The 27,798-nt window shown below is 36.1% G+C and overlaps 1 protein-coding gene across 2 annotated transcripts; it reads left to right on the plus strand.

The window, feature by feature from the left end:
- The first annotated feature begins 3,798 nt into the window (after positions 1-3,798).
- Positions 3,799-26,061, plus strand: LOC110728369. Of its 2 annotated transcripts, none has more exons than XM_021908013.1 (28): positions 3,799-3,915; positions 4,027-4,292; positions 4,370-4,465; positions 5,821-5,996; positions 8,383-8,656; positions 8,736-8,803; positions 10,283-10,352; positions 10,443-10,796; positions 12,361-12,440; positions 12,703-12,754; positions 12,950-13,103; positions 13,254-13,341; positions 15,204-15,306; positions 15,416-15,506; positions 16,324-16,421; positions 16,722-16,898; positions 17,090-17,329; positions 19,266-19,361; positions 19,445-19,536; positions 19,626-19,689; positions 19,823-19,898; positions 20,090-20,160; positions 21,515-21,757; positions 21,853-21,926; positions 23,073-23,179; positions 24,033-24,148; positions 24,750-24,827; positions 25,297-26,061. In XM_021908013.1, exons 2-28 carry the CDS (start codon positions 4,086-4,088, stop codon positions 25,501-25,503), a joined length of 3,552 nt encoding a protein of 1,183 aa, XP_021763705.1. In that variant the 5' UTR covers positions 3,799-3,915; positions 4,027-4,085; the 3' UTR covers positions 25,504-26,061. The 2 variants fall into 2 exon arrangements, with proteins under 2 accessions (XP_021763705.1, XP_021763706.1); XM_021908014.1 differs by having other exon boundaries at positions 3,800-3,915; positions 4,030-4,292.
- The last annotated feature ends 1,737 nt before the right edge of the window (positions 26,062-27,798 follow it).

Genomic DNA, 27,798 nt, shown 5'->3' on the forward strand with positions numbered 1-27,798 from the left:
TGATTTGCGTATGGCATTTGGTTGGGATGCACCCCCATTGGTGAACCGTTGGGGTGATTATAGCACGTACTCGTCCCGAACATTTTGGAGGGCTATAACTGGTTGTGAAGTTGACCCTCATGGTGATCATAGCTTCAAAATCACCCACCCATGCCTTAGACTGGTGCATAGGTTTATATCGTCCACTATTCTATGCCAAGGGGAGGCCACTAAGGTCCCCAAAGTCACATTGTCGTATTTGTGGGCGATGACCCCTGAAGGTGTCGGTACGCCCAATTGGGTGGAGATTTTTGTTGATAGTTGTGTAAAGGTGAAGTCCAACTCCAGTGGCCATATTAGTATGGGTGGCATGGTCTCTTTGCTAGCCTGTTATTTGAATGTTCCACCCCCTGAGGATCTTGTGCCAGTAGATTCGACATACTTGACATATAACATCATGACTCTGGTCAAGATCGGTTTATTATCGCGTTCCCCCGTCGCCGGTAGTTATTTCTGGCGATACGGACCGCAGGGTTTGAACTATTTGAGACTTCCTCGTTCCGAGGGACGAGCATTACCTTTTGGCCCTACTGCTGCAGACTTTTTCCTTCCGCCCGACCCGGATGTTGCTCCTTATTTGGGAGATGCTGAAATCATAGTTGAGAACATGGGAGAGGAGAATCCCGATGTTCATATGGGCGGAGAGTTTGTTGATGAGGAAGGGGGTGAGGCTGCTGCTGGAGTGCAGCACGATGATTGGCCTCGATGGAGGGCTGATGTGGATGATAGACTAGAGGAGGTGTGCGATGGGATGCACGAGCTGCTTGCATATCAAAGAAGCATGAGTCGGTTTTACACCACTCAGTATCCGCAGTATGAGCCTCCAACTGAGGCGTTCATGGATCATTTGGCATCCCGTGCTTTGCGTCGTTCCGAGAGGCGTGCTTCTCGGGGCGATGCCGGCTCTTCTGGCTCTGGAGGTCCCTCTCATTGAGATGGTAACGATTTTCTTCCTTTTCCCTTACTTTTGGTTTCATTGTAGTTGTTCTTGCATCGAGGACAATGCTTCATTCAAGTAGGGGGGGGGGAAGAAATTCTTGCATATATTCTTTGAATTTTGTATAGTTATCTTGATTTCATGTTTTGTATAACTATCTTAATTGTGGTTCAATGAAGCAAGCTTGAAAAAAAAAAAAAAAAAAAAAACAGAAAAAAGTATGAAAAAAAAGAAAGAAAGAAAAAAGAAAAAGAAACCCGCTAAGTCGAAAACCTGAAAAGGCGGCTTAGGCAAAAATGGGGGCCCGGTTAGGTTGAAAACCCGAAAGGGCGACCTAAGCAAAAAAGTGGCTAATGAGTGGGTGAGAAAGTGAGATTTGGAAAAAGATGAGAGGCTAGGATGAAAACCCGAAAGGGCTCCTAGGCAAAATGAGAGAAAAAAGAGAGAAATGTTCATGAATTTGATTTTTCAAGGAAATTTCGCATCTATTTGCCGGAGTCGGTGTCATAAGGGGAGGAGATATAAGGAGGTGTCGGGGTAGGTTTCATCTTGGTGATTTTGGGAGATAGTTGAGATTTTGGGGGAATTTGTTGATCATCTTAGGAATTTGAGAGCATGAGTTGTTTGTTTTCACTCTTGAATGTGGAAGTGTTTTTATGAGATTTTTGGTTAAGTTGAGTTTTTGTTTGCCCAATTTTATCAAAAATTTCATTTCTTTAGGCGGTTGAGAATATTCATACTCATGGCTATGCGTTTATCGTTCCAAGTTGATTTTGGGGATGAATTGATAAATAAGAAAAAAGGGAGATTCAAAATGTGAAGTATGGGGGAGTGTGATTGTGATTGGTTGATAAGTACTAGGATGTTTTGTTGAGTTTGAGTGCATAGAGCTAGTTTGATTCCACCATCTTCCGTTTTGAACCTTAGTGAGGAGGATGTGTTTTATTCTCTAAGTTTACTCGAGGGCGAGTAAAGGTTCAAGCATGGGGGAATTTGATAAGCCTTCTTATCATGGGTTGAGAGAAGCATTTTAGGGTGTGTTTTGATGCTTTATATGTACTTTTGTTAGCTTTTGTGAGTTTTGGGCTGTGATCTCACTTATGTGCAAAAGGCGGGATTTATGAGTATAAGTGAGTGAGTGAGCTCGGGAACCAATGAAGAGTTATGTAAGAAGGATGGACCTTGGCTCGTGATTTGAGAGTTGTGATGGAGCATGGAAGAGCAAGGAAGAAAGCTTGAGGAAAAGGTGAAGCAAAGCAAGAAGAAGAAGCAAGGAAAGAAGGCGAAAACAGCAGGAACCGCTGCCAGGGCCGCTGGCAGCTGGCCAGAGCCGCTGGCAGCGGGTATACCAGAGTGAGGGGCTGCCAGAGCAGCTGCCAGCGGGTCCAGAGCAGCTGGCAGCGGCTCTGGCAGAAATTCGGGCTGTTTTGGTTAATTTTCAGCAATTTGGCTTTGTTTTGGCTCGTGTTTTGGATATTATTTTATTATTATTATTGTGTTCTGTTATTAAAATATAGAAACATATAAATAGCTTAGTTTTAATTAAGTTTTAGAGAAGAAAAAGAGAATTAAGTTTTGAGAAAAAAAAGCTTTCTAGGGTTTTCTTGGAATTTTCAGAATTCTTTGTTTTGGAATTAGAATCCATGGAAGCTTAATCTTCCGGATTCTTGGTTAAAGATTGAAGCTTTTGGCTACGAATTGTGAGATCTTTCTTCTCTTAATATCTATTGAATATATATTGTTCCTTGAATTAATTTCATGATTTGCTTTAATCAATTGCTAGGTTAGAATTATTGGATTCGCTTGCATCTAATTAATCTTTCCAAAGTAGCAACTTTAGGTTATTGATGCATGCTTTTGGTTGATAACTTGAAGAGGGAATAATATTATTGAAGAAATTAGACCGCTTGTGTTAATTTATTCAATCCTTGTTGATTTCTCCGTTTATTTTCTTCTTGTGGATAATTTAGAGCGCTTGTCTTGAATTGTGCATTGGAAAGGATTAGAAAGGAGCGCTTTGCTATTTCTAACTATTTATGAGAATTTAGAATATAGGAATTCTACAACAAGGTGTTCAATAGAGCTTGATTGAGGAGACTTCTATGATCAATTTGTATGTTCATTAGTGGATTTCGCATAACCAAGACCGTTCTTCTCATTGATTACCTATTCATTACGTTCGTTGTTCTTACTTAGTTCATTTATCATCATTGCTCGTGAAAACCCCCCTCGTTACTTAGGTTACTACCGTCCTAGAGTATTTCCACTTAGGTTTCCAGTTATTAGTCCCTTTTTCCCTGTGGATTCGAACTCGACTTCCCTAACTACGTTTATTTGCAGTTAGCTTAGTTGTGATATTTTTGGTTGCATACGACTGAGGCACACCACCTGGCCAGGACGCCTGGCCTGTGGTGAAAGCGCCTAGCCTGGAAGCCACCACCACAGTTCCGGCGTCCTGGCTAGGCGCCACTCCCACGGTGCCGGCATCCCAGCCAGGCGCCACTGCCATGGTACCGGCATCCTGGCCAGGCGCCACGACCATGGTGGTGGTGGTCCAGCCAGACGCCGACCGTCATATCGTTAAAACGACGATGTTTTACCTCGTTTTGCTGCGACGATGACGACTCTTCAACGTCCCTCGGCTCTCCGGTCTCCCGCGGCGACCCAGTATGGCTCCACATTTTTCGATGTGAGAATTTTTCGTTTTTGGTAAGATTTTACAAATGGGCAAAAGTGTCAAACTAAGTGTATTTTGTGGGCTTTATGTATGGCACGGGACTTAATCTATTTAGGTAAACAATAAATCCAGCCCTTACATACCTCAATTAGTCAATTTCCCTCCAAAAATGGCTAAAATTTGATGATGCAAATATCAATCCTATAAACCCTAACATTTCCTGACGAGTCGAAGCTTCTGCGATTGAAGAAGCACATTCCAGGTAATTGAACCCTAATTTTCAACTGCTTGTTTTCGATTTCGCAGTTTTTTAATTTTTTCTTCCCTAATTATTCCCCAAAGTGCAAACTTTAATCAATTTTTATTTACGCAGCAGAAGGAAATGATATCAATTTTGATTGTTATTTGATCGTCAAACAAAAAATTGGTAGAATGGCCGAAGAAACAGAGTTGCCTAATTCAATTGTGTTAGTGAGATCATGGAGGACGGCTTTTTTGACTTTAAGGGATGAAACTCAAACTCAATCTCAAATTCATTCTACTAACACTTTGATTAGTGTTCTTCCCGTGATCGACGAACTCGTATTCGCTCACTTTAACTTATTTGTTGCTGCTGCTCCTTTGCTTCCACCTCATGAGGTATTGCATTGTTGTATTGTTGCTTATTCATTCTTTTATTTTCGTGTTGGATGTTGATCAGGATTGTTTTATTTCAGGTTACGTCGGATTTGATGTATCTTTTGAATGTGGCAGCTTCGAGCAATTGCACGAATGAAGGCATGGGGCGTGCTTTGCATCTTATATGTCATCTGGTACTGTCATTGTAACTTCTTGTGTATAGTTTCATTTTCATGCTAAGTTATGTCGTAAAGTAATAAAACTTTTGAAAATAGATGGATGCTTAATTGTGAAAAGAGGGCTCTATGAGGCTATGGCTCAGATTGAGGAGGGGTTTTTTGCACAAGTAAATTGCGATTTGCATTTTGGTTTCTAAGTTTTGAAAAATAAACTTTATTAGCTATCGCTGGAATCGTTGCTAGATTTCATGTAATCGTTAGATTATGCTGGGGTTATATTACTTTGATTTAGTGGCCAACTAGCCATTCTCTTATATGCGAGAGATAATTCCAATGTCGCGACTAGGGCTCTAATTCTCAATGGATTAAACATTATAGGACCTTATGCTTTTATGTTATAGGTCAATGGAAACTTAAGTTGCCCCAAAGAAATACTTCTGAGGTTAGATGTGCTTATGAATAATGCATTTATATTGTCAATAACCAATAGAAAAGAGTTAAAAAAGGGTGGCAAGAGGAAAATGACCAACTCATAATGTTTACTGTATGTGCTCTTACTGATAGAAAAGAATTGAAAGAGGTGGCAATAGGAAGATGACTTTACTTAAAGTATTTGCCATATTTGTTCTCTGAATAGGGATTTTCAACTACTTCATATTATTATTTAGAAATCAAGAATATAGTTCAACTTTGACTTTCATACTAGATTGAAAGAGGTAGTTTTTTTTTGCAGCTTTGGTCTTCGGATCTACAGATCCATGTGTAATACAATGAGAATAAATAAAGCTCTCCTATATGTTTTAATTTTCAAACCTTGTGGCAGATATTGTTCTGCTAATATAGTAATATAAGGTCTGTTTGGTAAAGATAAATTGAAAGGAACATGGCCTACTTGGCAAAGTTATTGTGGATTACCCTGCTACTTTGTATAATACATAAAAGTGAACTTCAAGGCTTCAGTTAAAGGAACATGGGCTTATTGACAAAGCGATCCTGAATGTTATCTGGTTCAAGAACTCGTGTTTGCTGACCTGAATTCTTGACCTCTGTTCAGCCATATGTTTTTTCTGATTTATTGCTATAGACTAGTGCCTAAAATTATAATATGAATTAACTAATTAACAGTGAGGGTGTCCATAAAGATTATCTGGAGCTTCCTTTAAATTATTCTGGGGTATGCATAAGATTTCTTAGAAAAGCACGAGTGAGAGAAGAAAAGAAAGCAAGAGACTCCAAACTGTGTTTCATTTTTTATGTTGTCACATTGATGGAGAAAATTCTTGTTATTCAACACATTTTTGAACCTATTGGTTTCTGCATTTTATCTAATTATGCTTATCCCAACTTCATTTATATTGTATATGTTGCAGATTTACAATATTGCTCTTCGTGTTCCACTTGCATTGAGTTCATCTGCTTGGTCTGAAATGCTTGGGTCTTTCAGCAAGATAGCAAAGTATTTTATTGAAAATGCTGTCAGAGTAGGATCTGTCTCTGACAACTCGATTGGCTTAAAAGCTACGAAGGATTGTCTGGAAACAATAAGGTTTGTTTAGTGCTCCATATATATTTATTGTGCTTTTCAGGCTGTGTAATATACGAAGTAGCTACCAGGAATCATTAAGCATATTATCCTGAGGTGTCTGAAAGCAGCTTTTGTTTGGCCTCTAATTCTAGCTACTGGACAGTGTTTAGTGGGTTCAAGCTTGTTGATTAGTGGGTTGTAGAAATAATGAGGTTTGTCAAGTCCTGTTTGTTGTTCGCCTGTTTATCTCTGTTACTTGGGATCAACTTATATCAACTGCCAATTAATGGGGGGTTTTTGGGCACTTGGGCTATAGCCATGTATATAACTAAGCATTCTGTCTATTTCCCCGTTATTCTTTGATCACTGGTTTAAATGCAATAGGAAGTCCATTTATTAAACATGTGTGTTTGCCTATCGTAATGATATCTGTTGCAAATGTTGTATTTGAGGTCTCTTCGAGATCTTGTTTAGGTAGGAAGGAGTTGTTCAATCCTATATTGAATTGATAGGTCCAGAGCCTTATTGCTTTTGTTGATATAGTGCTATAAGAAAGAATTTTTGGGGAAGGTGCTAGAGTGCTTTTCCAGTATGAACCCAACAAGTTAGATTTTTATGAGATTGTTACTATATTCAAGGTATGAACAAGTTTGTTAAGCTTGTTTGAAAGTTTTCTTTATCAAATTTTAGCAAAAGTCCTAAGGGATTGTTTATGGTGCTTCTGAGTATGATGTTGGTAGAATATTGTGCTTCTCTTGAGGGTATACATATTCTAGATGCCTCGTTAATATAAAATAAGGTATTTGATATTGCTAAAGTATGAATTGAAGGATTATTCTATTCAAGCTGAATTTAGAGAAGGCTTATGGCTGATTGTTTTAGAGTTAGGGCTATGAGATTTGGGAGAGGAGATGGATCATAGGATGTGTTTAATAATACGTTTGAAGTGGTAAATTAAAATGGATGATGTGTTAGATAATTTAAGGTCTTCATAGGATTGTGGCAAGGGGATCCTTTAGTATCTTTTTCTTTCCTTGAATACTAGATGTGTTAGGTCATAGGATCATGTAGGGACTGGCATGATATTGTTGAGGGTTTTAAAGTGGTGGTTATCTTTCAGCTGTTGCTTGCTTATGATTCCAACTTATTCTTATTTGATGACTTGGATAGATAAAAGTTTTTTTTACACATCTTTATTGGACAACAGTGTGTTTGGACACTTATGCTCGGCTTAGAGTTTCTATGGTAGGGTTCTAGTGTGGGGGATGCTCTTTGTGATGGTGGTGATGTTGTATCTAGGATGTAGGCGGGGATGGTGATGGTGGTTTGGGTGAGGATTTAATTAAGAGGAGGAGGCGGGTGCAGTTTAATGGACTGGTGACGGTGTGAGTAGCTGAGTTGAACCATTTGAGATGTAAATGAAAATTAAGCCCCGAATTACTAGAGCGAATTAATGGATTCTACTTCATTTCTGTATAACAAAATAAGTAGCTAATCCTCTCTAAATTATTTTCTGATTACTTAAACCTTATATTTTTGTAGTCCTATGTACATTCTGATTCAGATCTATCTATCTCATGTAATAATATTTTATGATCAGTGTCTAAATGCTGCTTTGTCTAATTAGAGCATAGTAAATTTTGATATTACAAAAGAGATATTAATAGATGGAAGGATTTTGTGGCCTGGTCACCTGGATTATACTACTTCCTCCCTTTTTTTTAATTTATTTATTTTATTGTTATAAAGAATTTTTTTATATATATGAGCTGACAGCAGAAATTACATGAACAGAGGACAAGTTGTCCTTAAAAAGCCAAAGAAAACATATTAGTTAACCCAATTTTGTTGAATTTCCTTCCGTGAGTAACTGCTAAGAGCCCCCGCTGCCTTTGCCTACAAAGAAGCTAAAAGTTATTCTGTAAGTCAATAGTTAAAGCAATTTCCGAGACACATTCTGTTCTAAATACAGACACTGCAAAATTGCCATGAAAGTATACACGACTATATTATCATCTTCTTTGCCCTTCCAAAGCCCACAAAGTGAACTTGCAGCAGATCCAAAACAGTACTAGGGAAACCCTGGCACTCCCCATACAAGTCAAATAGCTTCCTCCAAATATTACTTGCCATCTCACATTCTTACAACAAAGAAAGAGATGTAAGAAAGACTCGCTATTGGAACAATATAACATAAAAATACCCTGCAAAATATCCATCTTTGGTCTTCTCTTTTGAAGTATTGATTCTACCCTACACCAAAGTCTACTCAAAAGCTCACCTTAAGAGGAAATTTAGCCTATTATATGAAATTCAGTCTTACTAAAAGTCACTTGTCATTTCTCTGTTCGACATGAAGAGCTAATATAGTTCTTCTGTTTTCAATTCTATGGCATAAATAACTCAGGCATCTGATCAGCATGGATCCTCGAAGGTCTTCAACATCAGAAAACATTCAGCTGGTGGAATTCCTCCTTCGTATTGTTGTATGCTGTCATTCCGAGTTGAATGGCTCATATCAATCCAATGGTAATATGAGTTGTCGTGGTGACTCTGGGAAGAGAATTCCTCAACATGCCAGCTTGTGGAAAGTTCAAACGACTGCCTTTTGTATGGTCAGTGAATCATTTGCAAGAGTTGGATCTTCTTTTCCAGTAGGCACTTGGCAGTCAGTTGTTGAGGTGTGTACTATTTGATTATTTTTTAAGCTCTTGATGCATGTCTTAGTGGACAACTTAGATTGTCTATTTTCTGAATTAGGTTCTGAGGAAAGTAATGGATTCGCTTGCGGCCAAGATGCTTATTGCAGAGGATGGTGTCCTGTCAAGGTACTTTTTTTTTTTTCAATGTATTATCTAGATATTTACTTTTGATATTTAGAAACTCCATTCATTTAATAGTGTTTGTTTTAGTTGAATTTTTGCAAAGATTAAGGTGTGTGAAAGTGAACCAATTGGAGCATGTTTTAGTGAATAGTTGGATTAAATGCGTATAAAGAGAGTGAATTATGAGGCACTCCATTTCTAGCATATCAACAATAAAGGAGCATAACCACTTTGAAAAAGACCAGGGGAGTTCTTTAATTTGTTCTTGACTATTAGATATGTGTTTTTGCACAATTTCACATGCAAGCTTCTATGCTTTGGGTTTGAGGTGGTGTAATTTTATGGGAAAGACCAAAAAACCTTACTGCAGTAATGAGGTTTGCACTCTATTGAAAAGGGAAGGCTGTCTCGTTGAAAGTTTCATGTCTTGTCTTTCCTGCTATGTTTTGTTTCTGTGCAAAGGAGTTTGGAGCTTTGATATACTACGTTATAATTAACTTAATAGCTGCTGAGGGATGCTTTTTTTTTTAATTTTTTTTTCTTATCTTTTTTTATTTTTATTTTTTTGATATGTGCCTTCAACCATTTGTTTTTTCTGCCGAGTTGCTAGGCTGATAATTAGATCTTTTTACTTCATTTTACAATGTTCGCATTTATTTTGAAAGTCTTTGTTGAAGAGCTAACTAGCTTAAAGTCTAGAAGTACACCGTAAACTCATTTGAGAGAAAGGAGCTTTTGATAAACATTTTAGAAGATTTTTATTGCTGAGTGCCTGTCAATTTGATAGTGACAAACACAGCTTGGAGGAGCAAAACTGCAAAGTTCTAGCCTGAGGGGAACTTTATGTTCGCTAAGGAGGCAGTTCCAACCTTGCCTCCAGCCTTGGGGACTCACATTGTCCTATAAAAGTAGATATGTGCTTCATCTCATAGCTGCTAGTGAGTTTATTGGAGCTTTTGTTGCTTTGGGTGATTTGGTTTTCTAATGATTTTAGAAATAATATTTTTTCTTTTATGCAGAGAATTTTCTGTCTACTAGTAAGCACCCTGTATTAAATTGTCTAAGTTAATTCTCTGAAAAAATATTTAAAAAATGTTACGTTAATATATATATTTCCTCCGTTTCTTTATAGTTGCAACACTTCCCTTAAATGGAAATGTCACAATAGTTGCAACACACTATAAAAGGAAGGTTTTTATGGTGAAAATTGTAATATTACCTTTATTTAAAGCACATGGCCCACTTGATTATACTCCTAACAACCCTTTTAACCCCATTTAAAGTGTATTATATCATGTGAGGTCTACTTTTCTTAAATACCGTGATAAAAGTGTGTGTTGCAACTATAAAGAAACGGAGGAAGTATATATTTATATGTGACCAGTGGTTACCCTTGCTTCCTTGGTCCTCATTTTTTGACGTTATATTTTTTAATATGTTGGTTAGAAGTCCTAATTTTTTTTTATAAATTATGTTTTGCAGGTTTTACACCTCAGTTCTGCAATGTCTTCACCTTGTACTTGTAAATCGGAAGGGTTCTCTTTCAGATCATGTGAGTAATTGATTCTCTTCTTGGGGGATGAGGTTTTTGCTTTATGTCTTGAACTGAATCAACTCTTGTTTTAACATTATGACATTGCAGTTAGCAGCTTTTGTAGCAGCATTAAGAGTATTTTTAGCTTATGGCCTAAATACTTCAAGCTCATTATCCTGTCATGGAGTTAAGGATCCAGGCCCTTCAAGCCGTAGGTTTACTTCAAAGGAAACCCTCAAAAAGGATGTTGGTGCATACAGGCCTCCACATTTGCGCAGGAGGACAGGTTCTTCTCTGCAGCAGCCACTAACTAAGCCATCTCAAATATCATCAGATCATGACTCTTTGCCGCTTGAATGTTCATCATCTGATTCTGACTACAGTGATAGTGACGGTGGATCAAAAGATTTTGATAATGTGCGCAGCTGTAAGGCCAGAGTTGCTGCTATAAATTGTATACAGGTGAAAATTGGAGAATTTTATTTCTACCTTATATATTTCCTTCACTATTTTAATTCTTACATCTAAAATTTATTATGTGCTTGAAGCCTTGAACCCCTAACTAAGCAGTGCATTTGGCTCTTACCCGAGTGTATGTCACTTTCTGCAAAAATTTGTACATCCAGTGGGTCTCTCTTTAGAGCAATTTCTTTTTTGGTTAAGGTTGGGAGAAGAGAGTGGTTGTAATTTGGAAAGAGAATGGTTGTAAATGTGGTGTTTATGGAAAAATTTGCATATTAGTTTGCAATCTGGAGATAAGAATGGTTGGTAATTTGGTGTATATGGACATGTTCTTGGTGGAGAAATGGTAATGGTGATTCCCTATTGGGCTGGATTCCTTATGTCATTGTTTGATCGTTAGCAATTATGCGGTTCACTGAATTGGTTGCTAGCACTTTAATAGTCATGCAGTATTATTCCAGTCCTCTGAAACTTGTTCAAGGTTACATCTATTCTTCTTCTTTGGGAGCTACTTTTGGTGATTTGACTAGTGGGGGTGTGGCAGATTTACAACTACACTTTTAAAGATATTCCATACAAGAGGGTATGGTATATGGGCTGGTTTTCTTATTGTTTTTACCGTAGCCATTTACTGAAATCTCCACACCTATCTCCCTAATTATGCCAATTACATATGGAATTGTCAGGTCTCAATGACAGTAAACCTTTCCGTGATGGCTTTTTTGAGGAGGCTCAACACAAATGACAGTCTTCACTCTGCAGACTTAGCATTTAGCAATTATAAGTATGTGTCTTAGGTGTGTGTGTCTTGTGCTGTCAGAGTTATCAAGTAGGGTATCAGTTTGTGCATTGTGAGGTAGCCACTTGTCATTTTAACAGGCAGTTTGGTGTTGTGACATTGGGTCTGCTCACTCACCTTCTATATTGTCACCTGTATGAGTTTCCTGATCCAGAGGGGCAAGGCATTCTTAATAGCAAGGGCTATAGGGTAGTTAAACCTTTAATATGAGTTGGACAGCTTTATGGGATAGAGTAGTACATCTCATGCTCCTTTGGGGCTTCACAATGATTTTCTATATTGGGTTGCATTTTCTTAGTGATGTAAACCGTGATTGGCATACCTTTTTTCACTCCGATGATACTCTTTTCATCACTCCTTTCTTTTTTGTACCAGTCTTACTCTGAACATTGCAAGTTGCAATTCTTCAAATTGTCTGTTAGAACTTCTTGTGACCATGAGAAGCCTTTCAAGTAAAAGTTATGATTTTTTGTACTAGTAGTGAATGTTTTAGTTATTAATAATTGCAGTTTCTTAGATAATACTCAAACACCTTGCCCGTTATTTTAGTACAAGCTGAAGGTGAGTTGTATCTTTTGTGAGAGGGACTTCTTTGTTTGATAAATGATTAAAGAACACAGCTTACATTAAGCAGAAAAAGTTAGAACCTGATAAACTAAGTTTTGTGCCATGCATATTATCGTTTAGCTTATTACTGAACCTAAGATTGATTAGTTCTCATTTTCAACGTTGTTTTTTTTTTCCTCCATAATTATGGGTTTGTAGGATCTTTGTGAAGCTGATCCAAAGGCTTTCATTGCCCAGTGGACAATGCTTTTGCCAACTAATGATGTACTTCAACCAAGGTGAACAATATGTTCCTCTTGTTGTCCATATTTATTTGTATTTTTCTTTCATTTGTCAATTTTATTATCACTATTAAGGTTGTACTTTTTTCTTTGATCATTATATGCGTATCTTGGTGCTGTGCTCTTCTGCATCATATTTTGCTATTTTGCATTTGGTTCCTCTTTGCCATATCTTTTTCCTTGCAGACATAATTGAAATAGTTTTGATCTCTTTGAGCTTTTTGATCAATTTCTTAAGGTGCTGCTTGCTTATTTGCAGGAAGTATGAGGCGACTTTGATGACTTGCTTGTTATTTGATCCATTCCTGAAGGTACTGATGCCTCAATTTGATAAACCTACATTTTTGCATTACTTTCTGCTAATGTGGCTTCAAGAGCCATTTTATGAGTAGTTATATTATTCTTGCCTTTCTTGACACTGTCTAGTCAGTTCATTTGTTTTCTGGAACCTTGTATCATTCTTCCTACACATGCTTATTAATCATGCATTGTCATTTGCTTGCTAGACACGCCTGGCATCTGCCTCAGCGATTGCTGCCATGCTGGAGGAGCCTTCCTCGGTAGCTCTGCAGGTTGCAGAATACAGGGATTCAACTAAATGTGGTTCTTACATGGCACTCTCAAGCTCTCTGGGTCAGATACTCATGCAACTTCACGCTGGTATACACAAGATCTGAACTCTTTATGTTGAGGATTTTTTTTCGTCTGATATTGTATGCTAACAAATATTGCTTTTCTCTTAAATCATTTTTCTTCCCTTTTAATTTCCCATGGATATTGTATGCTAACAAATATCTGTTGATGGTGCAGGTGTGCTATACTTGATTCAACACGAGAGGCATACTGGACTGTTGACTTCCTTGTTCAAGATTCTCATGCTGTTGATATCATCCACACCGTAAGTTATTTTTGTTCTTTACTATTCTGTGCTACACCAGTCTAGAGCACGTTACTGTCTGATTTCTTTCTGCTGTATATTTCTTGCTAAATTTTAAAACCTTGAGCTTCATGTAATCTGAGGCAAGGATTATGCATGCTTGGTGCCTGGAATACATGTCTCCTTTTCCCTCTCGGCTTTTCTTATTATTCTGTTCTGGGGATAGGGGGGTTTCAAGTGTTGTAGAGATTGTGGGGACCAAGAACTGGAAATGAGTGTTGGTTGCTAGTTGTGAAAATTTTGCTTGATTTGCATTTGTTCCTATGGTAAATGAGGTTGAGCTTCCTTAGAATATATCACGTAGAAGAAAAGGTCATGATTTCCCATATCCGAGACAATTTTGTGCTAGAGGTGCTTAATGTTACTGTAATAAACTGTGGGGCTCCTTTACTGCAAGCGTATGCACCATGTAAGAAAGAAATTTATATGCATTAAAGGTGTGCCTTGCCTACAAGAAGTGCACATCTTCACTTATACCTTCCTGCCTAGGATCCAAGGACAATATGCGCCTTGGTGCACCTCACGCTTTTTATAATCGGGTTCAATATGTTGAAAAGACTTAAGCCTTTTTGATTGAATAAATTCCATTAATGAGATTATTTGTCGAATAATGGAGTTTGAGGAAAGGAGCAAGACATTGTGGAGTATTGAATTTTAGGGAAGGATAAATTCCTCATTGGAGAGTTTGGAGATGGAGGTTGTGGTGGGTGAGGTAGTCTGTGATAACTGATAAGAGTGTGACATCAACACGTCTTCGGTCCAAGAGAAATAATTAGATGGTAGGAAGAGTTGGAGGACTTTTTTCTTAGACAAGGAGTTGACTGTTTGAGGGAAACCCCGGAGATGAGTCATTCAAAACTTGGAGCATTGAATTTTGGAGGATCCGTTGAGGAAAATGATAAATTGATTTCATTTAAAGGTCAAAATGATTTTCTATGCATCCTGGAGATTATGTAAGTATCAACATCGCTTAAAATTAACAGAAGCTAACAGAGCAGCAAAGTGGGGTGTTGTGAATTTTTTGTCCCAAAAGTTTTCCCTAGGTTTACTTGGTGAAACTATTTCTTTTGGCTACGATGGTAAAGCACTTGCAGTTTCATGCTTTAATGTGTAGATTCATATCCTGGGTTCATTCTGTATTTCTTTCTTTGGTTAGAGTCAAAGCTTCATTCTGTATTGTTTTTGGGAGGAGGTATGGCTGGAAGTAGTCTATCTCAATTACTTTCCCATGTCTCCCATCCTTATGTACCTCATACTGCAATAACAGATTTTTGTTACGTAATGAATGACGTGGTGAGGGGGTTGTGGTTTTTATTGCAGCGTTTTGTAACTGGGTTTGTTGAACACTTCAATTGCAACCCCAAAATCCATGATTGACAGAATAGTCGTTCTGTAATGCAACAATTGAGTTTTATTAGATCCTTGAACCAAAACACACCACCATTTGCGCTTTGACAAAAATTTTAAAATTGCATGTACAGTTATTGACCTTTTTATTTAGCCAGACTATGTAATCCAAAGAAAAACAGCAGTGATTTTTCAATTTTATTGAAACGACCAAGATTGAAGAAGAAGATTAAATTTTACTATTTATACCCCATTGATGTTCTTGTCATCCTTGCCACTAATTTATTCTTTTGGAGATCCTGTTTATATAAGAAAATTGATGTAACTTATTAAGTAGATTATTAGTATCAAACTTTCAAAAAATTGAGAGTATTCAGAATGAAGAACACTTGTTTATGTTAACTGGGAATTTGGGATTAATCTTCATATGCTTTTTTCCTGAGGGATTTGTTCTAATAACTTGATGTATTCTTTAGGTATACGAGGATGCCTGGAGAGTTGTTGCCCAGAGTCCTTTCATCTCTTAGATTGAGGATCGATGAGGGTTTTTCATTTAAAAATGATCAAACCAGTTTACTGGTTAGTTGGCTGGTTTTCTGACTGCACTATTTTTGTGAAACTAATCATTCTGAGTTTGTCCTAAATTTTGTTATTGAGAGGAAATTTTCCACAATTTTATCTATCACAGGCTATTTCTATCAGTTGCTTGACTGGAGCTGTATCTACATCTCCTTCTTCTTCACATGTTAATGAAATGTTTGAAGCTGAAATATCTGCAGGTTGGCTCACTATCTCCTAGTCACTGCTGGTACTTTTGTTAGTTGTGATGCTTTGGCTATTTTTTTTATTTACTGGGTTAATATGCATAATTGCATTAGCATATCTGTGGAATTGTAAAAAGAAATCAGAGAAAAATAAAGACAAGTAGCTGAGCCCACTGTGGGGCTTCCACATAGTCTTCACTCCTGAACCCCTCTTTACTGGGGATTTCAATGGCTAATATTAGTTCTCATGTTATAACTTACAGTTGAGCAATTAGCGATCCTAAATCTGTGGTCTGAAAATGTTAACTAATTTGGAAATGTCTCAACATGCAGACTTGCAGAAGTGATCAATGCTGCCCAGCACTGTTTGATACATTAACATCTTTCTTCTGGGTGATTGATTTTTTTTTTGACAATGATCTTAATCAATTAGACTTAGATTGTTGACTGGTTAATGCAGTAGAGGGACAAGTTATTAACTGAAACTTGTTACCTGTTGTAATCTTGTCTTAACTCACTATCATATCCCAAGATTTTTCTTGCATTCCTTGAAAGTGTGTGGTCAAATGGAATTCTTGTGCATTTGTGATTCCTTTCTTTCTGTCTCTTTTACTGTCACTATCATACAGGTTTTGGTTTGTATACTTACAGAAATATTTTTGAACTTGTCATTCCTCAATTAGTTTACTGGTTTCTTCAAAATAAAAAAAAATAAAAAAATAGTTTACTGGTTTTATTCTTTTGTGTTATTTATGATTGATGGGGTTTTAAATTATTTCATTTTTCTGGGAGTCCAACTTTGAATTCGTACTTATATGAGGCTTGATTTCAGGTTTATATTTGGATAAAGGAGGATCAGGTGTCTTGATTACTCTGCTTCGACATGCTGAGCAAGTTGCAAATCCACCAATATGTTTGGAAGCTCTCCAGGTATTGACTGAACATCAACATCTTTTTGTAAATGAATTTTGTCATGGTGTTAGCATTTCCCGTAAAGATTAGAACCGTGGATAACAGGTAAATGGTGTCCCACACACCCCCCCCCCCCTCTTTCTGATTTTAGTTGCTTAATTACATGGTGCAATTATTTAGTCTAGCTTTGAATTTATTGTAAACTTTTCTTGTTCTAATCCTGATCACCATTCAGATAATTGTGCTGCCACTAAGCTGTTTAGTTGTATTCTTGTGTAGTATGATGATATGTTACAATTTCTTTCAAGTTTGTTACAGGCCCTCAAAGCTCTATGCCACAACTACCCTAACTTAGTGGCTGCGTGTTGGAAACAAATTTCAGCTACCGTATATCAAATTTTGAGACCAGACACTTTTAGGTTAGTGTATTCAAAAGGAGCTTTTGGACATGAGAGTCTATCATCTATGGATAAGGTTGTGTCATCTGCTGTCAAGGTATGAAGTCCCTTGCTTTGTAATTCTTGTTTTTAAAATAATTTACATCGCCGTCTGGCAGATTATTGTGTCAAACCTTCAGGGAGTAGAAGATTGCTAAATTCTCAATATGACTCTATTTTAAATTTAAAATGGACATTCTACTGTGTTTTAGAACCTGTTAAACCATTCTGATGTCTTTTTTATCCCAGGTTTTAGATGAATGTCTTCGCGCAGTATCTGGATTTAAAGGAACTGAGGATCTATTCGGTGAGCGATTAGCAGAGACTCCTTTTGTGTCAGACTTTGTGCGTGACAAGAAAATCTCTTCTGCCCCATCATATGATTTGAAGAATGTCGGGCCTTTCAGAGACAATCTGTCAGGAAACTCAGAGTGGTCTGAGGCCATTGAGAAACATATATCCGTATCTATATGCCATGTATCTGGAATGGTGCGTTTAGTAAATTATTTGGCTTGTGAGTGTTTATCTGAAAAAGAAAGAAATCGGCTGGCTTTATAAATTGGTGTGTCATGACTTTTGATGATTGTTTTGATACAGCATAACACTAAATCTTAAATATTATTTTACAAAGTAGTGTTCATAAAGAGCACCTTTTTATGACTTGTCTGGAGTGTAAGTCCATTTGCTTTGTTATACTGTTCCTTCCCTGTCATGTTCCTAGATGTTACTGTACATTGGAGGAGTACTTTGTACTTGTTTTAGCCCAACATTTGAGGAGTGCTTCATACTTATTGCAGTACTTTACTGTGAATTCTAAGAACCTTTGTCCTAATTAATTTAATGATTCATGTGCTCCCTTCAGTTGTCACATTCGTTTTTCTTAAAATATTTGTTATTTTTTCTATGAAATTTGTGTAAATAAATAGTGCAAGCACCTTGGAAGGTGACAGCTGTATGACGATTTTGAAAAATAGGAATTCCTTCAAGTGTAAAATTTTTTAAGGATCATGTGTTATGTCTGTGAAGGAATGAAAGTTACATCAATTTGTCCATTACAAGCTTTCTTAATAGTTATGGAGAAGTTTCATTAGTATAGAAGGTGAGTTTGGGTCTATGTCGTATCTATTATAGTTTTCTGTTTTGTTGCTTCATCTGTGAAAGCATTGGATATGTCCTTTGGTTCGACTCTGTTAGGGTTTGGGAGTTATGGGTAGTTTGAAGGGGTTATTCATCATTTTGGTTTTTGTCTACTGATATTTGGGTGGAGTGTGAGGCCAGGGTCCTCAATGAACGACTAGTTTCTTCTCTGCTTTTGAGTGTACTGCTTTTTCATCTTTCTCTTTGTGAATTTGCATTCCTTTTCTTGGGATTTTCAAATTTCCAGCTTGACAGCTTTGCTTTGTATCTTTTCTCTGTTTCTTCCTATTCTTGCTTAATTGACAGGTTTTTAAATAGTGCAGAGGCTACTCAAAGCCAACAACTGTTTCTGGCAAAATTATTCCTGGTCTCTGCCTAGGATGAACTATTAATAATTGAGCTTATGTCTGAAGATAAAGTGATTGGTCATTTCGCCTTTAATTTGCTGGCAAGCATTAGCCAAAGCTCACTGAACTGAACTTCCTAGAGTGAATTAGTTGTCTGTATTTGCTCTATATTCCTTTGAGAATTCTGTATGCATCACTGCTGGCACCAGTTTCTTGGGTTTCCTACTTTCCCAAAGTTCTTGTGGCCTTTCTTCGGTGCCATTCTCCTCATGCAAAAGTAGCTGATCCATTGCCTAGTCTAGTTCTAAAATTTTCTCCTTAAAGCACATACGTGAACCACCAAGGAGTGCCACACTGAAGCTCAATTTCTTGGTCTACTAAATGTTAACCTGACTCCACTCATATCACTGTCATCTGGCTGTTTAGGTATCAATCCCTTTAATTTTATAGCTCCAGTTATCCAAGAACATCAAGAGGCAAGTCATATGAGTCTGTGGCTCGACATATTTCCAAATCTATCATACTTGCATTTACATGGTTGAATCAGGAAATATTCTCTTACCCTGTGAGCAATCCGTTTTAGCTCTGAAGTTAGCCTTTTTTGTTATAGTTATTTATGGAACAAAGCTGTCAAGGAAGAGAAACCAAATGGTTATATATATATGAATCTTTTTCATAGAAGTTGAATCTTAAATAATATATAACCAAATCTGGTCTTTGATGCTGTGTTATAATTTAGAAGGGGCAGGACATTGTCTGAAGCGGTGGGTCTTCTCTGGGTTCATTAGTCATTTTCATTTCTCATGTTTGCTACCTTTCGTGCCTGCACTCCCCCTATATATTTCTTTCAGTCTTTTATTTAACAACAGCAACTAATTACGCCAGGCTAAACAGTTCAAATTTGTAATAAAACTTATTGTGGAGTTTTTGTTGTCTGGTAGGTGAGAGCTGCATCAATTACTTGTTTTGCTGGTATCACTTGTGCTGTCTTATTTTCTCTTAGGAAGCAGCAGCAGCAGTTCATCCTTTCTTCCTGTGTGAGTACATATCTGTTCTTCATCTGGATTTATTACTCTACTAGCTGTATAGTGTCATAAATATGTTGCTTCAAAATTTTCAGATAAAAGCTGCAAATGATTCAGTCCCTTCAGTAAGGGCAGCGGCATGTCGAGCGATTGGTGTCATTGCGTGTTTTCCAGAGATTTTTAAGAGGTAATATGAAGTTCTCCAAAATAATTTTTTGTGGTGACTTGTTTTTAAATCATGGTCAAAATATGCTAAATGGATGGTTAATCATATAGTGCAGAAATCCTTCATGAGTTTATCAATGCTGTGGAGGTCAATACACATGATCAGCCTGTCTTGGTATCTTCTATTGGCTTTATCTTGCACTCAAACTATCTGTATTCATGGAACTCTCTCCCCCGTACTATTAATTTATATGTTATATATATTTTTTTCATTTTGCTATATGTTCATATGAATATTTCTGCTGCAGGTGCGTGTCACTGCATCTTGGGCTTTGGCAAACATATGCGACTCATTTCGACACAGTGTTTCTGAAATTTCCTTAGGTAGGTGGGTCAAATTATAATTATTATTGTATATTTTTATTTTTATATGTTCAGTTTAAGTTAAGATCAAAGCTTTGCACAGTTTCATGTGGATGGCTTTAAGCTAATTGTGTACAGCTTTTCATTATCATTCTCCTAGAATCATATAATATGGGGATTATGTCACATTATAGTTTATCTTTTTCTTGCAGACTCTGAAGCAAATTTCCGACTGGTGACATTGTTAGAATGTTCGTTGAAGCTAACAACAGATGGAGATAAGGTAGTTTACCTATCATTAGAGGTTTCTGGTTTTGGCATGTATTTTGTTTATTTCTGACACTTCTCTTCGTCATTTAAAAAAAAAAAAAATAAGGATATAAAAAGAGAGGAGGATATTATCAATCTTCTTGTTGCTTAAAGTTGAAGAAAAGTAGCTGACAGCTGAGTCTGTTTTTAGTACAAGAGCATTAGTCAATTCCCCAAATTGCTCTTCTGTCTTTTACCTGTAGAAAGAGGAAAGGGGCAAAGGGCTTCCTGTTGTGTGCAAGGGTGAACTATGCATCTCTTACCCTCCACAAACCTACTTTGACAAGAATCCCCATATGGTTTGATGTAAGTGGGTTTTTTTTTTATGTTGCTGAGTTAACTAGCTGTAAGGAGATAATTGCTCTTGTTCTCCAGGTCTTGGCTTTAAGCAAGGACTTCATCAGCTAGCCTGTCTAGCCATCTGTATACCATATTGCAAGATGATAGCTTTGTACTTGTTTGGAATTTTACGTATATTCTTAGTGTTTTCAATCATGCACTTCATAACCCTTTCTTTTTAATTTTTTAAAATTTATTTATAGCTTGCTTCTTTTTAATGCATTTATATTTTATCATTATTGTTTGTTTGTTCATGTCTATAAAAATAGTGAAACTAGCTGTTTGCATTAATCCTTAGGAAGCATGAGTTTTCAATGTTGTTAATCCTTAGGAAGCATGAGTTTTCAAGGTTATTAATCCTTAAGAACCCATGAGCTTTCATGTGATCATGTCTCATAATTTAATTAAAATCCTAAGTATGTAGCCATAGGCCCATGGTTAATCCATAAATTAATTTTGTTGAACATATTGGTATATAACCTATTGTTCTCATGAAATTGCTAATCTTCCTTCACTGTGGCTCTGGATGCAACTTAGGCCATGCTTGGATTGGGGGTAATGAATTAAGGGAGTAATAATAGTCAAACTAAGAAAAACATAAGTGATTAGAGGTGATGTTATAGGAGATAAGGTGTTTACAAATAAATTACAGTAGTTGTGACATGAGGAAAAGAGAGAGATGGAGGAACACCATCACTATCTCATCCTTTCTTATATTCACTTTCATTTTCTTTAGTTTGACTTCTATTACCCTTGTATTACATTGCTCTCAATTCAACATAAGATGTATAGATTCTTCAAATGAATGATTCCCACACCTATATAGATGGCAATTTTTAAATTAGGTGTCATCTCAGTATTTTCATTTAATTTGCCCGTCGGTCCCTCAGCCTTTTACATATTGTTGCTAGGATACCTAAATACACTAATTCGTTGTGCTCTTCTTAATTTACCTGCTACCCGCTAAATGACCCTATTTTGTGCCTCAGATTAAGTCAAATGCTGTTAGAGCTCTAGGTAATCTTTCAAGAGTGATCCCGTTTGCAAATCCCCTTGAACAAGGAAAATGTCCAGTCATATGTCCTGGAATCAGCAAGATGGAGAATTTTTCCTGGAAGTGCACTGTAACTCATAGGGACACTGCCTTATCTTCAGATCCCTTGGGATGTGTTCATTTATTGGAGAAAATTGTGCAAGCTTTCCTCTCATGTATTACAACCGGAAATGTGAAGGTAAGTTGTTTTTTGAATGTATTTTTTGTTTTTGCTGGTTATTCTAGTATATCTCTTTCTAAATACAACTTTCTAATAGAAGGCCTTTATTGCAGGTCCAATGGAATGTTTGTCATGCATTAAGTAACTTGTTTCTGAATGAATCACTGAGAATGCAGCGAACGGATTGGTAATTGGCTCTTTTTCTTTTTCTTTTTTTTTGGCTATTTCCTCTCCTTTTCAACCCTTTTGTTCCCGTGAGAACTCTCTTATTAAAAATGAAAGAGAAATCTACTGTATAGAGGACCTAGATATCCAGGACTGCTCCAAGCAAAAGAGCGAATGTTTTATCAGGGTTGCTGATTTCTGAAACATATTGGAGTTTTGGACCACACACTAGATAAGCATGTATTTAACTTTAAAATCTATGTAACATATTGGAGACCAAAAGGCGAAAAAAACATGCTAATTAAAAGGATGTGCAGAAGGCTATCAGGAATTTTTCTCCTAAATTCAACCATAGTATCTCTATATATTAACTGGCCGTACGAGCAAAACACTGCAGGGTTTTCCATCTCTTTAATGTTACAACAATCAACATTAGGAACTTGAACACACACTCTGAAAAAATCCACGGGTCACAATGGATCTAGCACATAACATAGTCATCAGGTGTACAGTCTAGAACATTGTATTGTCACCAAATATACCACTTAGTTAGATAAGCTCATTAAAACCCAACCCTTTTACAAAAGTGTATATCCTTTTTGAAACCTTTGGCTTCCAGATGCCGTTTGAACCCAGTAACTAGTGCTTGTGCTGCCCCTAAGCCCCTTTACACATTAATGTTAGCCAAAGCAATCTTCATTGGGAATTGCCATGGTAGAGGCATTTAGATCTTGTTAGGAAAGCCTTGCAGCCTGATTAACCTTATTTGATCAAGGCATCTGCTTAAGTAAGTGGCAGTTCATATGAAATGGTACTTGCTGGGCCTGGCTGTTCTACTATCTACAGAATTTCATTATATTTATTTTCTGCGGAATTTTGAACTTTTCTCCTGAGGTTTTTCTTTTAAGTATGATAGCATATTTTCTCCTTTCTATTAAGAAGCCAAGCTGCCTAAGTTATGTGTGAAGAATGGCAAAGAACAATGGCTTTACTCATTGCTTCTCTTCAACCCTTAACCTTTCCTTTGACAGCTCTTTTGGATAATTTCAGCCTTTCCCTGGATATCAATATTCAGCTGGCTTGTCTTTTTATATAGCTTGGTTTTGTCACTTTTATTTCTGTCTCTTCTATAAAAATCTATAAATTGTCGAATCTTATGTTCTGGCAGGGCTTCGTCAATTTATAGTATTCTTCTACTGCTGCTTCGTGATTCTTCCAACTACAAAATCCGGATACAAGCTGCTGCTGCTTTGGCTGTTCCATCAACAGTGCTTGGTGAGTGTCAAGTTTAATCAAACTTCAGCTCCCTTCACCCATAATATCTGCTATATATTTCACTCTGATGTTGTTTGCTTAATATATGTATCATACCATCAATTATAATAATTATCCTATTTAACCACTCATAAATGTGGCATCAATTACTTCATTTTACAAGTGTCATTTAGAATAAGACCACAGATTAAAGAATTATTAATTATTCCATTGGCAATCAAATTTATCTAGCGACAGGATACATTGCATTGGTGTTGTAAAATGGCTAATAGTGTATTGGCATTTCAAGTTTCTGATAAAATTAAAAAAAAAAAAAAAACAAAAACAAGAGTTAAGTAGGCAGAATAAATAAGGAATATAGAAATTTTTACATAAAAAAAACAGCATGTCTAATAGTGAAGGCCTAAAGGAAAAACTAAGAGATGGCTGATATTTATCTCCAATAGTAAACATCTTCAAGCAAAAGGTACATGAGTTTGATTCAATACCTTTGATTGACTTGTCAATAGACATGTTTTCATCCAGATATGCAAACATGATCGATAGAGAGAGTTGTGTATTATCTATCTTTTGATTTATCTCTTGGTAGGCTTTGTTTTCAGTGTATTGTGGCAACATAAATTGGATGGTAGTATTTTTTGGTACAGAGTTGTAACTGGTGACCTAAGTTTTTGAAAACTAGTCCAAAATGTAATGATTACCTGATTAAAAATAAATATTATACATCTTATATCTTTCTCCCAATACCAGAACTTTGAATATTATTCTTTTGATTGTATTATTGGTTTTTAATAATATTTAATTAGTTTAGTTATTTATTTGTTGATTATCTATTGGTTTCTTCTCTCTTCAGATTATGGCAGTTCGTTCTCAGATGTTGTTCTAAGTATCCAACACATTCTTGAAAATTTGACAACAGACCAACATTCAACTCCTAGTTTCAAGTATAGAATTGCTCTGGAGAAGCAGGTCAGGAATTTTGAATGAATTTGTGATGCAAAAGTATTTGCTTTATTTGAATCATGCTAATTTCAAATTTGGTGTCATCTGTTGCCGAACTACCTGCTTGCAGTGCTTTTACTATATTCTGTTGGAACTTTATTCTTTCTAGAACTATATTTTATAGCTATAGACTCTGTAGTGTCCATTCTACCTGTATCTGCCCCCTTGAAGTTATGAATTTATTATGTTTGAACACTTGAGGGGACATGTCATTTGTCTGTAAGTTAATAGATGGAACAGAGAAAATCTTCAAGTTATTATCACTGGACCATACATTATTAAAGATATATTTTTTTTATTAAATGATGATTATTAAGGTTTATGGAAATGCAGTAAATGAATAGATTAATGAAGATTATGAAGTGCTCCACAGTCCACACCCATGCTCCCACCCTCAAGGCCTCAACTACAAGATTCTTCTATGTATTAGAATATGCTAATTTTTTTATTAAATTTGTGATATTTAGTGCTGTATATGAGTGATTTTTCCTCTTGGAATTTTTTATAATTTTATGATGTGTTGATATGTTTTATCATTTTATAATTCTTTTTTTTTCGAATGATGCAGCTGACCGCAAGCATGCTTCACGTACTTGGTCTTTGCTCAAGCAACAGTCATGAACCACTGAAAGAGTTTCTCCTCAAAGTAAGTATTTATTTAATATTATACTCCACATATGACAAAGATTATTGCTTTTATATGCTTTTGTTGTACATATTATGCATCCATGTTATTATGAAGTTTTCGTATATAGTTACCAAATTACTGCTTGTTTTCATATCTAATCACAACTACTCCACAAATGATTTGTTGGTGACAAGCACACAGGTTCCGTGGTCTCTGATGTATAGTTATGCAATATAGCCAAATCTCTCCTATAACAGTCACACGTTTAATACTTAAATTAATAATAGGATCTGGTGGCTTGGTGTAACCTTGTAAAAATCCTCTAATGCTGGAGCTAGCTTCTGTTTCTAATGTTTTCCTGTTGCTAATGACTTTGCACATTATCTTCTACTGTAGTACTACTGAAGTTGATTACTTTTTTTATAAAAATAAATAAATAAATAATAATATGCAAGTTTAGCTCATTGCCTTTATTTGTGTCTTTCAGAAAGCATTGTTCATTGAATGTTGGTTTAAAGATTCGTGCTCATCGCTTGAGACAAGAATTCAGCAAGATGATGAAGTGGACTTCTGTAGGAACCAAAAAAGAGAGTTAGTGTTGCAGGCAATAAAATCACTGATTGAAGTGTATGAGAGTAAAAACCAGTCTTCTTTGGCACAAAAACTTCAAAAGTTGATAGCAGCTTGTGGATGAAAAGATAAATGGCTGGATTAATCTCCTATATGCACTGTGACCTGAAATATATTCCTCTTTCATGCCATTGTATCTTCTGTCGATCCAATATGGTATTTGGTGGAATCAACATAAAATTTGGACATTCTGCTGGCTGCTGAGTCTATGAGCTTCAGATGCGACCGTTGTCCAACAGTGATAACAGTAAGGAGAAGACTTGTGTGGGAGGAATGTGCAGGACCTGGATGAAATGAGACTCATGCAGTGCCCATATTTTAGAACGTTTCTCTGGTAATGAGAGTAATTTATCGTCTGTCTCTAGGAAGAATGGCATCCTTGCACTTCCAATCTTGGTTCTTCTTAAGGCAGTGATTTCAGGGTGCTTTCTCTGGGCAGGAATGCCCTTTTGTACATTTATGTTGTATTTCCTCTGTAATGAGCCAAGGTATGGATGATAGCTGCGGTGAGAAATGTATAGAGAGTAGGCTACCCAAAATAATAGTGTTTTAAGCTTTAATTTAGTGTAAATGTTGCTGCACTACATACCAAAATGTAGTAGTATTGATTGATAAACACCAACACTCTTCAATTTTTTTTTGGGTTTTGATTGAAAGTAAATTGATTGATAGAGAGAAACCTTGTTCTAAATTATTTGCTTGTTTTGGATGCTGTGATTCATCACTTTAAATCCGGTGAAAATTTATCTACTCTAGTGAGGTAGATATATAAATACTTAATAAAATCTGACTAAGTAATTTTATACTTCCACCATTAGTGAGCGGATTACTCGAACTTAGTGATTAAATATAAGAAAAGTCTATAGTACTCAATAGCTATCGTAAGTGCCCCGAGTAAGACTTGATATATCAAATTATTAACAACCCAAAATCTTAGATACTACTACCTAGGTCTAAAATAGAGTTTACTCATCTTAGGTTAACTTAGTCATAAAAATAAAATATAAAAATGCTCTGAGAGTGACGTGCAATAATAATAATAATACAAAAATACAAAGTTCTTTGTACTAGAAGCCGGCCACGCCGCTTATTGAGTTTAATTTTCAGCTCAATTATGCTACAACAAAATCAAGACAATGGATTTAACCAACACGATACAAATTATAGCAATGATTGTTTATAGTTATTATGATTGATATCTAAGCATGACACTTGTGTAAGCCACTTGGATTATAAAGCTAATTTTCACGTGCTTGTGTCAATATTATGCCATGTATTAGTAATTATAATGGATGATCTACTTATGAGATTTGCATTAATATAATAATAATTTAATACTTCCTCCGTTTTTTTTTAGTTGACACGTTTTTTTTAGTCACTTTTTCCAATGCACAATTTCAACCATTAATATCTTTAATTACCGATAAACAAAAATTATAAAAAGTTGATATTCTGAAAATATATATCGTGACGAATCTAACAAGATCTCACACGACTATATTTTTCATTATATATAAAGTACAAAACACGGTCAAAGGGGAGTGAGTGAATAGTGTTAAAGTTAAAACGTGTCAAAAAAAAAAACGGAGATAGTATTTAATAGACCTTCGCATAATTTCAACTTTGTACTATAAGGTTTGAACTCATCACAAGATTGAAGTTACACAAGATTCATTAAGGTAAACTTCCTTTGTTTCTATTTGATGTTCTTATAACAATTCACAATTTTGATGGATTTTTTGTAATATTCTAATGCATAAGAAAAACATGTTAATATGAAATTTTAGTTGATTTCTTTTCAATGAGTGATTCAAGAATATCCAAAAAAAAAAAAGTTGATATTAATGGTCAATTATGTGTATCGACAAATATTTACAGTCAAAATAAAAAAAACTAATAATCAAGAATAGCGTATCTTGTGTGTGGCTAGCTACATCGTGTGGCCACTTATAAAAAAAACAAAGTAACCCCTAAAACACAAACTGAATAATCCTTGTAACACTGACCGAATAACCCCTATAACACTAGAGAAGTAACCCGTGAACACTGATTGGGTAACCCCTATAACACTAACGAAGTAACCCTCATGATAGCTGGTCTCACGGTGTGGCCAGCCACATATAAGAATTTGTGAATTATGAATTTTTAAAACATTAAAAGTAATATCTTACTCAAATTTAACTTAAAACTAAGTGGTGTTGTAATTCATATATAGTATAGAGTACAATTTACTAAAAGATGTAAAGAGAGTCATATGTTTACAAAAGGACAACAATGATAAACAAGGTCTAAATAAGGCGATAATTTATATGCCATGGCTTACAAAAATTAGAAACTAAAGTAGGTTGATATTCCCAAA

Source organism: Chenopodium quinoa, unplaced genomic scaffold (genome assembly GCF_001683475.1).
Source record: "Chenopodium quinoa cultivar QQ74 unplaced genomic scaffold, ASM168347v1, whole genome shotgun sequence".
In the NCBI taxonomy this organism is placed as follows: domain Eukaryota; kingdom Viridiplantae; phylum Streptophyta; class Magnoliopsida; order Caryophyllales; family Amaranthaceae; genus Chenopodium; species Chenopodium quinoa.